The 13016-nt window shown below is 50.6% G+C and overlaps 1 protein-coding gene across 1 annotated transcript; it reads right to left on the minus strand.

Annotated features, from left to right (window-relative positions):
* Positions 1 to 1246: 1246 nt before the first annotated feature.
* Positions 1247 to 9759, minus strand: TFAP2C (transcription factor AP-2 gamma). The gene is made up of 7 exons (XM_074553793.1): positions 9491 to 9759; positions 7874 to 8350; positions 7624 to 7675; positions 6016 to 6238; positions 4922 to 5040; positions 3499 to 3640; positions 1247 to 1601 (listed from the first exon to the last, which is right to left on the minus strand). The coding sequence occupies exons 1-7, from the start codon at positions 9536 to 9538 to the stop codon at positions 1316 to 1318; spliced, it is 1347 nt and encodes a 448-aa protein (XP_074409894.1). The 5' UTR covers positions 9539 to 9759; the 3' UTR covers positions 1247 to 1315.
* Positions 9760 to 13016: the final 3257 nt, after the last annotated feature.

A 13016-nucleotide genomic window follows, 5' to 3' on the forward strand; every position in this document is an offset into this window, starting at 1 on the left:
AACTCACACACTCAGGTTTGGTTTTTTTTTTGCATGTCTACTCAGTTATCAGGTGAATGATGCACAAAATTATTGCTTTGTGAACAAACACCTCAGATTAAAATCTAATCTTCAGTGGCAAGAATCGAGATTAAAAAAAAAAAAAAAGTCTTAAATACCCTGTATAACATACCTGTGCATAAACCTAAAGATATGTTTAGCTTACCCATTACCTTTGAAATACTTACCAAAATTAAAATTTGAAACCCATTTATAAAAAAAAGTATTAAAAAGTTCACCATTATTTACAAATCCGATTAAATTACACATAAATAAATATTTACATTCAACACACTGCTTCCCTTAATACACATAAAGCCTCCCTGGAAGTATTTTTTGGCCTTGGTAGGCAAAAAAAAATTTTAAAAAAAAGTTATGTGCCTATTCTTTCAAGTTTCCCCCCCAAATTTAAAAACAAGACAATATAAATATGTGAATAAAGCTGCAATATCCTTAGACACAGAAAGTGAATTTTCTAAAAGTCTTTTCATTTTGAACTAGTCCTCGTTAAAAAAATACCAAGATAATATAAACTGCAGGCAACATTGCTGCAGTTTTTAAAAGCCTGAATATTTCTGTAAAAAATTAGCATGTCAAATGCCATCTGAAGTCTAGTAGGATTTTAGTACTCTATGTTAATCTGAAAATAAAGGAAAAAAAAAAAGAGAAAAAAAATAAAGAAACTAAACGGATTTTAAAAAACAACCCCACAGAATTATCTTACAATTTTCAGGTGTTTATATAAAAAAAAATTAATGTACATAAATCTCTATACCACTGCTTAATACTGTTTTATTGTTACTGTTGTGTTTTGAGAGAAAATGAACCCCTGAAATTGTATCAGAGAGCAGAACAGGCTTCCATCTAAAATCTGTCTCTTAAAAACTACACATGAAGCTGGTCAGCCACGAGATACTGAGATGTGGAAAAGGAATCTAAATAAATCTCTGTGGATAATTCCATCAACCCCCCCTTTATAGCACCACTGTAACAGCAAAGGATTCAGTACACTTGTCCCGAGTACTTATCTCCAGGCAATTGCTCCACACAACAGGGATACTGCAGCTTTTAGCAACACTTGTGTCCCACGGATCCAGCAGGAGTGAAGATCCTGAATGATTTTTATTTTCCTCCCCTTTTTCCCCTTGTTTCTTAAAAAAAAAAAAAAAGGAAAAAAAAAAAAGAAAAAAAAAATAAAACCACCCAAATCTCTATGTTCCCCCTGGCAAGAAGATGAGAGTCTGTGTAGGAGGAAGGGCAGAGTCTGGTTTTCCTCTCACTTCCTGTGCTTGTCCATTTTGTCAATGGTTTTGTTGGTCTCTGCGGGGCTCTGGTCGCCAGCGTTCATGTAGGATTTGTCTGCTATTTTTAACGCCTCGTTTAGGTAGTTCTGCACGGATGTCATGGCAGCGCAGATGGCAGCGCTCCCAAAGCCGTGTGTGATCAGGCTGAAATGAGTCAAACAGCCCTGGATGCCAGGGTCCAAGATGGGGCTGGGCCGCGTGTTTCCAAGGGGGGTTCTGTCCTGAGTGAGGAGGTCGGTGAATTCCTTACAGATCTGCCTGCAACACACACAAAGGGCTCGCGCTTTACACCACGGAAACAAACCCGAATAAATACGGGAATAAAGCTGCAATATCCTCGGACGCAGAAAGTGAATCACAAATAAACTGAAATAACAAAGAGATGACAAATAAACTGGAATAACAAAGAGATCTGCATCGAACGTTTGGCGTTTGTGGCGGGAACTAGGAGAAATTCAGCGTCTAAATTCAACACAAAAAACCCCCCCCAATTAGCATCACGTTCAAACTGGATTGGATTTCCAGGTTTTTGTTTATCAGCACCACTTCCTGATGAACCTTCTGCTGCATCCCCATCACAAAAAAAACTCTGCAGAACCAACTCTGCACCTCTGGTGCCTGCCTGGCTCTGCATCGTTTGCTCCAGATTTGGGGTGGGAATTCAGTGCTGGTTCCTCTGAGAACTTTCCCAGCTGGAGCAGCTGAAGAGGAGATTTAATTTAGTTGTGTATATTCCGTGTATATGTAGGGAGGCCGAGGCCCTGATCCTGCAAACACTCACACATATGCCTGGCAAAACATGAGTGCCTAATAATGCTCCAGCATATGTTGTTTGCTGCTTGTAAATCTGTCCCCTTGAAGGGATTTCACAGGAGCTGAGCAATCTTAACAGAATCATCACTTTATCAGAATTTCTCAATCACAAACGTCTTCCAGGGGATTTTTATTAGTGCCAGTAACAATGCCAATAAGGAAAATACTCAAGAGCAGGAGGAGTGCTTGGGAAAAAATTAGCACAGTGTTCAAACTATAGGCAAGGGAGAGTAGATTCTTAGATTTATACATTTTTAAGAGATCTATTATTGTAAAAGATTTTTTTTTAAAAGAAGGCTGAATGGATTCAACACCAGGAGTGTGTTTTACACTCCTGTTGTGAACACAAAGCCAGGGCACTTTCTCAGCAGCTCAGGCAGGTTTTTCTGAGCCCCTCTGCAGAGTGAGGGTGCTGCCAAAAGCAGGGAATTCCATCCACCCCAGACCAGAAACCATCCCAGAGCAGAACAAACCAAAGCTCTGCCACACCTGAGCCTGGGAGAGGAGCTCAGAAGGGAAAAAGGGAAAGTTGAGCTCTACAAACACCAGTTTTGGATAAGCTCAACTCAGCCCAGGGTTTATCACAGGCACGAGGGTCTGCAGCACAGCCAGAACAAAGCTCCCTCCTCCCCCAGGTCTGTGACAGGGATTTATTGGAGCACAGGGACTTTCCACACCTCCAAAGGATGCTTCCAGTGAACTATAAACATCTCCAGCCATAAGAGGGGAAAAAGGGACTCTCCAGCAGCTCCTGAGTGCCATGGGAAGCTGGGAGCTGCCAAAGGGAGCACATGGGGGCTGAGCTGCCCCTGCTCTACTCCTGGCCCTGCCACACCTACAGACACCTTGTCCTTAGGGTCACTTTTTCCTTAAGGTCCCTTTGTCCCTAGGGTCCCCTTGCCCTTAGGGCTCTCCTGGTTTAGGATTTTTCCTGAAGCTTTCACTGCATTTGAACAGAACTGGTCCGAACTACTTTAGTTACCTACAGAACTGTTACCCCTTATTATTGGTTCAGACTAAAATAAAACTGCTGCTAGAGACACCTTTTCCTCAGGGCTGTCCTGCTGTAGCATTTTTCCTTTTTACTGCATTTGAACAGAACTGGTCCAAACTGCTTTAGTTACCTACAGGATTGTTACCCCTTATTATTGGTTCAGACTAAAATAAAACTGCTGCCACAGCTGAATTCCAACCAAAACCAAATAAAAAGAATTGCTTCATCTTCCTAATTAAAATTACACACAAAAATCCGCCAAGCTATCCCCCAGTCGCAGACAGTCAGAGTCAGACAAAAACACGTTCAAAAAGGGGAGAAGAAATAAAATCCAAGCTGGAAGCTTACTTTGCAGCAAGCAGCATGTTCTTCCTGTTTGCCATCTCGTTGCGGCCCATGTGTGGTCTGGTTAAATACTCAGCCACTGCTTTGGAAGGAAATTCTGTCTCACACACGTAGCCAAAGTCACGAGCAAGATGCACAGCTTCACCTGGCGGGGTGAAAGGGAGGGCTTGGTAAATGCTAAAATATCATTTATTGTAAGGAAATCAGGGACATTAAGGAAAAAGCACTGTGAATTTCTGAAGTGTATTTCTATTTTGGAAAGCAACATCGTTCTGTCACTTACTAGGATATTTTAATTGATGGATCTGTTTCTTTGTAAGTTTGTATCGAGAAAAAAGAAATTTATAGGGTGACTGCTACAAAAAAGAATTCTCTTGCTTTTATACTAGAAAGAAAAGTTCCTGTTTCTATCCAGAACAACTGCACAGCAAAGGACTCAATTCAGTCAAGATCAAATTGTCCACTGATATTTTAAAATATCTGCCAAATAAATCCCACATTATAATAAAGTTTTATAATAATATTTAAAAGTTATGTAATTATAATAAAAGTTTTCAGTTGGTATGCTCTTGAAATATTTTTTCATAAGAATTTTCAGAACTGCAAGGTGTATAACCAGGTCACTTTTTTTTCTTCATTAAAACAATTTGATCAGGCTTAAGATAAAAGATTGGTGTTATCAGTGCAATGTGCCTGTGAACACACATCAGCTCTCCAAAACTCCCAAGCAAAGCTTTTAAAAGCAAGTTGCTGCATTATAAACAGCAGGAAGGTATTGTTAGACCACTTTTCACTCTTCCCATTTCAGTTGCTGCCTGTATTCCTATTAAACTGTGCCACTACCAGGAGCTGCTTGGAACAGGAACACCAAATGTAAACCACACACACACACATATATATACACACATTTATACACACCCTTCAGGTCAGCCCCACTGACAGAGGGGCCACAGAGCACGGCCCACATTAAAGGGGCTCCAGTTTCCTAGCAGGAAGCCCAAAGCTATAAATCTCACTTTATAAGCTTGTTTATTAGCAAAGCTTCTGAGGACACCGCTGAGGTGGGGCAGGGCTGCACTCAGCTGCCCCAGAGTCCCCGGGTTTCCCAACAAGAAGCCAAACCCAGCAATGCCACGAGTTTCACCCCTTTTGAAACCCAAAACATCCCTCGGGAGACAGAGCGGGCAAAGGTGCCCCATCCTGGCAGGCAGGAATTCTGCATCCCTGCAGTTTGGCTGGGTTTGGGTGAGAGAGCAGCACAGCCCTTCCCTGGGTGCTGCAACATCCCCACCTCGCTCACTTCAAAACAAACAAAAAACCCCAGATTCATTTCAGGGACTTTCTAAGCTTTCCATGCTTTGCCCAGAGGATAAAAGCTGTGCACAAGGGGAGAAAGTTTATTTTTAAGACACACTCGGGGACTGACCTTCCACCAAAGATGTCAATAGTGTCACATTTGCAGCTTTCCTTCTGCCAGCAGGAAGATTCAAGCCAATTTTATCCAGTTTTTCCCTTAATGATCTGCCACCATTTTTAGATTTGGCTCTGTAATTAAAGAGGAAAAAAAATGGCCTTATTTATCTTCAGGGAACACTTCTTTTTAAGATGAGAAATTCCAGTTACTGACATTCAATAGGGTTCTACTGGGGTGGGGAGAAAGATAAAAAACAGGCTCTTTTCAAGTGACCTACTTTTTAAATGCTCTACTCCAATCCAGCCAGGATGAAACACAGCAGGTCAAAATCAAAATATTTCAAAGTGCACCACTGAAACCAACAGTTGTAGAATGATCACAAGCCAAATTAAGTGTATGCAGAAAAGGATGTGGAAAATGTCCTTGCAATGATTAATCAGGACCACGAGATTTAGTAAAAAAATCATTCCACGGGGTTTTGGGAATCAGAGACAGCTCCACGTGCTGGTTTTGAGACAAAACCCTCAGCTCTAAACAGAGAATGAGAATCGCTGTCAGAGCTGTTAATAGCACTTCTCCAGAGGCAGCAGAAGTGCAAAGAAGTTTTTATTTCCAAAGCCTATTAGGATTCAGCGTCGTTGGGCTGCTCAAAAAATCAGGAGCTGACTGAGAGGCTCTGTGGCTGTGCTGGTGTGGCTGTGCTGCTCACACACAGCAAAAACAAGGAAAATACAAATACAGGGGGTGAGATATACAAATACAGGCAGGGCAAGGAGGGTCCACCCAACCTTTCACACACAGCAAAACAAGAAAAATACAAATACAAACAGGGCATAGGGGGGAGGCTGGCAGGGCAGAGAGGGTCCATCCAATCTTCCACACAGCAAAACAAGGAAAATACAAATACAATCAGGGCATAGGGGGGAGGCTGGCAGGGCAGAGAGGGTCCATCCAATCTTCCACACAGCAAAACAAGGAAAATACAAATACAATCAGGGCACAGGGGGAGGCTGGCAGGGCAGGGAGGGTCCATCCAATCTTCCACACAATAAAAACACAAACAGGGCACAGGGGGAGGCTGGCAGGGCAGGGAGGGTCCATCCTACCTTCGCAGGACTCCTCCTAGCAGGGAGGCATTGAGACACTCCGGGGGCGAGAGCCGCCTCTGCACCTCTGCCACCGTCACTTTGTACTTGGACGTGGAGCTGAGCAGGGACAGGCGGCCCGGCACGGAGCAGAACACCTCGTTGGGGTTGATCACCACCCCGATCAAGCCATCCTTCTGGCAGGGCAGGCTCAGAGCGCTGTTCTTCGTTAGGGAGATGGGACCTGAGGGTGGAGTAGGGAAAACAGGGATTTTATAAAAGGGGAAATTAAATAGAGAGTGGCAAGTGGGGTTTTTTTCCTATAAAAACAAGCCGGGAGAGAGGATTTTGTTTGGTGTTAAATGCTCATGTCACTGCCCCCATCCCCAACATCCATCCACCCAAAGGGCCCCAAAACTATTCCTGACCAGCTGGATTTTGCCACTGGATTGCCGAACACAACCAAGAACGATTCTCAAAACACACAAACCCCACACCAGCAGGCTGCAAGGTAGCAAAGCCGCGCTCACAAAAACTCCGCGCTACAGCAGACTCCAAATTAGCATCCTCCAGCTACTGCCAAAACTCTTCCCGAGCCAGGGCAGGGAGAAACCTCCCGGCTCCTGCTGGGCTTCATCTTCCACCTCGCACACGCAGATTTGAGAAACCGCCCTCGGAATTTAATCCCAAACAAATTCCTACCAGAGAGCAGCACTACAGGGAGGGACGCAGCCCAGGGGAGAACCGAAAGTAAAGGAGCTGCTCCTCGTTAAGAGCTTCAGCCTTTGGGTGAGGAGGGACAACAAAGGCTTTGGAGGAGCAAACCACAGATCCGGCTTTTCCATCCCCTCGCGAATCCGCCCGGTTCTGCTGCTGAAAGGGTTAAAGAGCCGAGGTCGGCCCCACTCCCGGAGGGGGAAGATTTGTCAGTGGTGCATCTGACAGCAAAATTATTCTCCCATGAGCTAAAGGCAGCAATCAGCGCTCTGACACACACTTCTGCTTTTCCTCAGTTAGGTATTTGTTTGAAGTCTTCAGAGGAAACTTCTGATTTTTTTTTTTTCAAGCACAAATTTGTTTAAAAACAAAACCAAGGAAAAAAAACTAAATTACTGTAAATTGAGTCAATACGTCTTCCTTCTTCCTCAAAACCTCGGCTACAAACCAATTTCGATTAAGATAAAGCCAAACAGTCTTCTGCCAGCGAATTCGGTCTTTTCTCAAGACTTGTAAAGAGGTTAAAAAATTGGGAAAAAAAAAAAACTATCTTCGAGTGCTATCAGCAACAAAAAAACCTCAAACAAACAAACAAAAGAAACGTCCCGTGTCACTTTACACACACGTACTTCAGGAAAGATTAAAATCGGTTCAAGGTCCTGGTTCCGATTAAAGCCACAACACAAGAGGAGCACACGAGGGGGGACAGCCGTGTCTCACAGCCCAGGGCAGTTTGTCCTTCGGACAGCATCAAAAAAATCCAGCGACAAAGAATGGAATAAAAACTCCTCTGCCCTCCCGATCCCAAAGGATCGTTCTTTATAAAAATAACAGGGCGTCACTTCATCGGCGCGTCATGAAACTTTTAACTATTGACAAGGGAAAGTAAAACTGCGGTGCCACCTTACTGACCTTTTCTAATGACTGTCTGGTCATGCATTAGTAAGTGTTGATCTTCCACATTCTGGAAAGAGAAAGGGGGAGAAAGTTTCGCACCTGGAAGAGCCGAGAGGGTTTAGGGAAACCCATCCCCTCCCCGCGCACCCGCACCCCGAGGGGCGAAGGGGACAAAACGCGGATTTCTCTGCACGGACGGGGATGGGATGTGCTGGAGGACACGGCGCCTGTCCCGCTTTGCCGAGGGGCTCCGGGCTCTCCTTACCTGCACCTCCTCCATCTGGTGGGCCATGTCGTGCAGGCCCAGGTTATCGGCCAGCGCCGAGGCGTCCAGGCCGTGCCCGTGGGGCAGCAGCAGCTCGGAGCGGCGGAAAGTGTCGCGGCGGCTGCCGGCGGAGCCGCTCTCCAGCGCCGAGAGGTGCGGCACCAGCCCGGGGCGCCCGTGCGGGGCCAGCCCCGCCGCCTCCTGGCTCTGCCGGTTCGGCCAAGCGCTCTGCTGCTGGCTGGGCGGCGGCGGCGGCGGCTGGTGCAGCGGGTTGATGGAGAAAGGGTCCCCGAGGTGCGAGTAGGGGTCGCTGGACTGCGAGTAAGGCAGCGGCTGGTACGGAGGGGGGAAGTAGGGCGGCTGGAAGTCGGAGGCGCCCGAGTGCGAGAGCGGCGGGGCCGGGCTGTACAGGTGCTGGCTGACGGCGGAGAGGTGCGGCAGCCGCGGGTTCCCGTTGCTGCTGCCATCGTGCCGGTCCTGGAAAGCACACAGGGGTGGGGGACAGCGGGGTGGCCGTCAGCAGGGTCAGGGGACGCGGCGGCCGCGGGTGGTGGCGCTTGGGAAGGAGAGAGGAGAGCGAGAGCCGCCCCGCTGCTGCCCAGAGTTTGGGGTTTTTAAGGCGCTTCGCGGAAGGAATCAGCCCCGCTCCCAGGGAAGAGCTTACAAAGCAGGTCTCGCTGCTCTCCTGATCGCAACTACACCAGAACAACCCTTCTCCCGCTTGTGCGAGTCAGCAGGGGAATCATTAAAATCAGAAAAATTCAAATCAGAGGCGCAGCCGCGTTTCCGCCGCGCTGCCTCGGCGGGGCCAGGGGGGCTCGGAGCGATGGGGACCCCCGGCCCTGCCATGCTCCCCACCCCGAGGGGCGCCCGGGCCGGGGCTGCCGGCTCTGCCCGCCGGGAGGGAGCGCGGTGCTGCCTCCAGCCGTGCCATCGCCGCTCCTGCCCCATTTCCAATCCCAGCGCTCAGAGCTGAAATGTCTACATCGAGCTGATCCAGGGATTTAGCAGCTTCTGGCTTCACGGTCATTAAAATAACAGGGCTAGTTAATAAGAGGTGAATGGGGTCCCAATGGAGCGTGAAGCGGGCACTGCGGCTAATCTGCAGGAGCCGAGCAGGCGGAGCCGGGGGGGCACAGACGAGTTCGGAGAGATCAAAACCCGGGAGCACCTCGAGGCGGGTGGGAGCTGCTCCCGGGGAGGAAAAACGTGGGAAGGAAGGAAGGGCTCGCCCTGCCCGGCTCAGCAGCTGCTACCTGCCGGCTCCTCCGCATCCCTGCGGTGCGCTCCGCTCCCACGGCCCCGCGGCTCCGGGGTGCGGGAGCTGCTCCATGCGGGATGCGAGCTCGGCTCTCCCAGCTGGGACCCATTTAATTCAAGAGTTCAAAAGACTCGGTAAAGAAAAATAGAAAAATACGAAAATAAAAATTCGCACCTCCAAAGGAAAAAGGAAAAAAAAAGAAAAAAAGCCAAGCGGGCTGCTGGGGCAAGGAGCGCTGCCGCTCCGGCGGGGAGGCGGCGGGGCTGGCAGCGAGCGGGGCCGGGGGCGGCGGAGCCCCGCGCTGCCCCGGCAGCACCCCCGTCCCCCGGCGGCCACCCCTCCCCGCAGCCCCTCACCTCGCAGTCCTCTTCGTACTTGACATTATCTGCTAGTTTCCACAACATGGCGTCCAGCGTCCGGACCAGGTGCGCGGTGCCGCGGACAGAAGAGCTCGGCCCCCGCCACGGGCGGTAAATCCACGCCGGCGCTGGGCGAGAGCAGCGGCGCCCCGGACGGAGCTCAGTTGGCAGGCATGAAGGCAGCTGACGGACTAACCCTCCGCGCTGCTCGCGGTCACTCGGGCTTTTTTTCCCTGCCCAGACGCCCTTAATGGCAATAGGATTATCCTAACTCCTCCCCAGGGATGGCTCGGGCGCCGCGGCCGCCAGCCACTCAGGAGGGAGCGCGCAGCCCCAAGCCACTCCTTCCGCGGCCGCGCAGGGCGGGCGGGCAGCGCCGAGCCCGCGCCCCTCCGCGCCCCTGCTCGGCTGCGGGCCGGGGGCGCTGCCCTGGGGAGCGACGGGGGCACGCGTGGGCACCCCGGGCTGGCCGCGGCTCCCCCGCTCTGCGCGGTTTTGGGGCACGGAGCTGTGTTTTCCCCGCTCGCCCACGCGTGTATGGGCTCTGCTGAACCCCGCACTGCGCCGCCCCCACGGCCGGCCGCGGTTTTGGGCGAAACAAACTCGGGAAAAAGTCCTCGCAGCGAAAGCGAGAAAGTCCGAGCGCAGCCGGGGTTTCAATTTGCATAATTGTCAAGAGTTTGAATTACTGATTACAACTTGTAAGCTACCAATGTTTAAGGTGTAATTTACTTAATGATCCGACAAGATTATTGCAGTGGTGTCGAAGCCCCGGTAGGTAAAGCAGCCCTGATTCAGCGTCCCCGATCCGGGGCTCTGTGAATTTTGCAACTGGTTCCTCGCATCTCTTCTTTTTACTTTATTTTTTTCACTTTTTCTTTTTTTTTTAACGAAAATCCCGTCTGTCTAATCTTTTCGCGCAAACTCGGGGCTGGGGAAGCAGGTGGGAAGTGAGACAGGCATTTTCGGACGCCGTGAGCACACTTTCATCTAAGCTTAGAAAATACTTCCCTGCCAAATTGCTACCTTTCTGCAGGCATTTGATCTGATCTATGCAGTTATGTGTGTCAGACAAAATGAACATCGTTTTCAAAAGCAACGACTTCTCCCAGTGTTTTAAGGTGCATCCGGATCGCTGCTCATTTCCATGAGAGGAGCAAGTGTTTGTTTATTGTGGCAGAGACAAAAGCTGACCCTGGGCAGTGCTGGCTGCGGAGATCTCGTCTATCAGAGCTGGGGACGAGCCCGAGAGCTGCTATTAAAGGCCCGACATAGACCCACGTCTCCAGATTTAACCAGCTCACACTTCACTCACTTTCCCCCCCTTAAAGATCAGGGAAGAAAAATTACAAGAGCGCTAATTAAATTTTTTTTAAAAATCCAAACACCATAAACCCCTCCATCAGACTAAATGAATGATCTAAAAATAAACGCGAGGAGGACGGGGGTGCTGGAAGTAACTGTTGGAGGTGTTATCTGCCTTATCTAGCACGCAGGTGCTGATTTGCAGCAGTTGCATTAAGCCCGTCATCATCACCGACTCCACATTATCATTTTTGGTGGAGTCTCTATTTATTTTTATTTTTTTTAACGACGGTGTTTTTCTTCCAGGGATGTTTCTTTGAAATGCAGTTCGCGACGATTATTAGCGAGTGTGCTTGCGCAGCTCCTGGCGTCATTAAGACTAGGAATCTAAATAGTAAAATACAGGGGGAGCTTGAAGTTCATTTGTATTAAAGGGACAAGATGGATTTAGAAAGAAACGAGGAAGGGAACCGTGGAGCTTCCCTGGTTTGGGATCAGCTCTTCTTCCTTCCAAAGGAGAATTGTAACAACGTTGGTTATTTTTATTATAACCTCGGAAGGCAAAAATGTCACACTGAGAAACGAGCAGGATTTTATCATTCTTTGGGATTTTCAGTGTCTGAACACCTTCGTTTTGGTGGCCAAAACCACGAAGATGAATTCGCGTTATTTATTGTGCATTAGGAATAATATTCATAAACAGAAGCGTGGAAGAGGATGAGGGACGTATAAAAAATTACCTAAGCAAGGCGTCCGAAATAAACCCTTGGCTTCCTAAACAGCAAGCCAAGAGAGCAGAGAGGAGGCTGAACACGAGCGAGTTTGAGAGAAACTTTCCCGTACACCCACTTGCTCCTCGTTGTGCCCTCGCAGCCGCTGCCGGGGACCCGCGGGGAGCACAAGGGGAGAGAAGGGAAGGAAAGGGAAGGGAAAAGAAGGGAAGGGAAGGCAGAGAGCGAGGGGAAGGCAGGGCAGGGGCGGGCACGGGTGCCCGGCAGGTGATGGATGCGGGCCCTGCCCAGGGATGCTGCGGTGCGGGCACACGGCAGCTCAGCTGCTCCGCTCCTCTCTGCGGGCTCGGGGAGGGATAAAGCTCTTGGAGCCGCTCCCTCTGGGCACGGCGGCGTTCCTGGCACTGTGGCGTTCCCAGCCCGGTGCCATTCCCAGCCCGGTGCCGTTCTCAGCCCGGTGCCGTTCTCAGCCCGGTGCCGTTCTCAGCCCGGTGCCGTTCCCAGCCCGGTGCCGTGCCCAGCCCGGTGCCGTTCCCGGCCGGGTGCCGTTCCCAGCCCGGTGCCGTTCCCAGCCCGGTGCCGTTCTCAGCCCGGTGCCGTTCCCAGCCCGGTGCCGGCACCGTCCCGTTCCGCAGCGCTCCGCGCCTCGCTCAGAGCCCGGGTCGGTCCCCGCGGAGCCGCAGCCGGCCCGGCCACACGCTCCGCTCCCAGCGCACTCCGGGGATGGGTGATGTGTGTGATGCTGCTGCACGGACACCGAACCGCCCCGGACACGCCTCTGAAACATGGGCAGAGCGCGGTCCGACCCGCAGCCGGGTAGGGAGGTGGGTGCTGACAGGTGGCGGCTTTTATTTACTTATTAAAAAAAAAATTAAAATTGGTGCTCTGACTCCGGGGATATCCCCTGATTCCTGGCAGAAGAGGCGCCTTGCTCCGTGGGGGATGAGTTCCCTTTCTGACGAGGCTGCAGTTTCCCGTGGGGAGCACGGAGCAGCCCCGGGCGTGAACACGCTTCGGGAGGGGAGCCAGAGCCCACTGCTGCGCCTCTGTCACACGCTGTAGTTTTCCTATTTGGCAGCAATTAAAAGAGAGCGTGGGGATGCTAATTAGTTACATCCTTCTTCCTCTAGAAAAATTATTTAAACACACACATATCTGTATTGTTAATGAGGCTGCAGCAACCTGTCCGGATTGTCGCCTGGGCTCCTGCCGAGCTGCACAAAGGCGGGGGCTGCCCCGGGGCCCTGGGACACTGCGCGGGTTGGAGCGCAGAGAGAGCGGGGTGTTCCCCCGAGGGGCAGGACCCCCGCCCGCAGCCCAGGGCCGGGGACAGAGTCGCGGGGCCGGGGGCAGCTCCCGGGGGGCTCAGGGGGTCCCCGGCACCGGGGCCGCGGTACGAACGTGCCAGGGGATGCTCCGCAGCACAGCCATGGCCAGCCGGCCCCGCGGAGGGAGCATCCCCCGTCCCGCTGTCCTCCCGTCCCCAG

Source organism: Zonotrichia albicollis, chromosome 17 (assembly GCF_047830755.1).
Source record: "Zonotrichia albicollis isolate bZonAlb1 chromosome 17, bZonAlb1.hap1, whole genome shotgun sequence".
Taxonomy (NCBI): Eukaryota; Metazoa; Chordata; class Aves; order Passeriformes; family Passerellidae; genus Zonotrichia; species Zonotrichia albicollis.

What these genes read in the sequence shown, in the direction of transcription:
- TFAP2C (XM_074553793.1), bottom strand. Translation starts at nt 9,538, where the DNA reads ATGTTGTGGAAACTAGCAGATAATGTCAAGTACGAAGAGGACTGCGAG. An exon ending in ACCAGATGGAGGAGGTGCAG is followed by an intron (nt 7,676 to 7,873) that starts GTAAGGAGAGCC and finishes TTCTCTTTCCAG; the next exon opens with AATGTGGAAGATCAACACTT. An exon ending in CCAGACAGTCATTAGAAAAG is followed by an intron (nt 6,239 to 7,623) that starts GTCAGTAAGGTG and finishes CTCCACCCTCAG; the next exon opens with GTCCCATCTCCCTAACGAAG.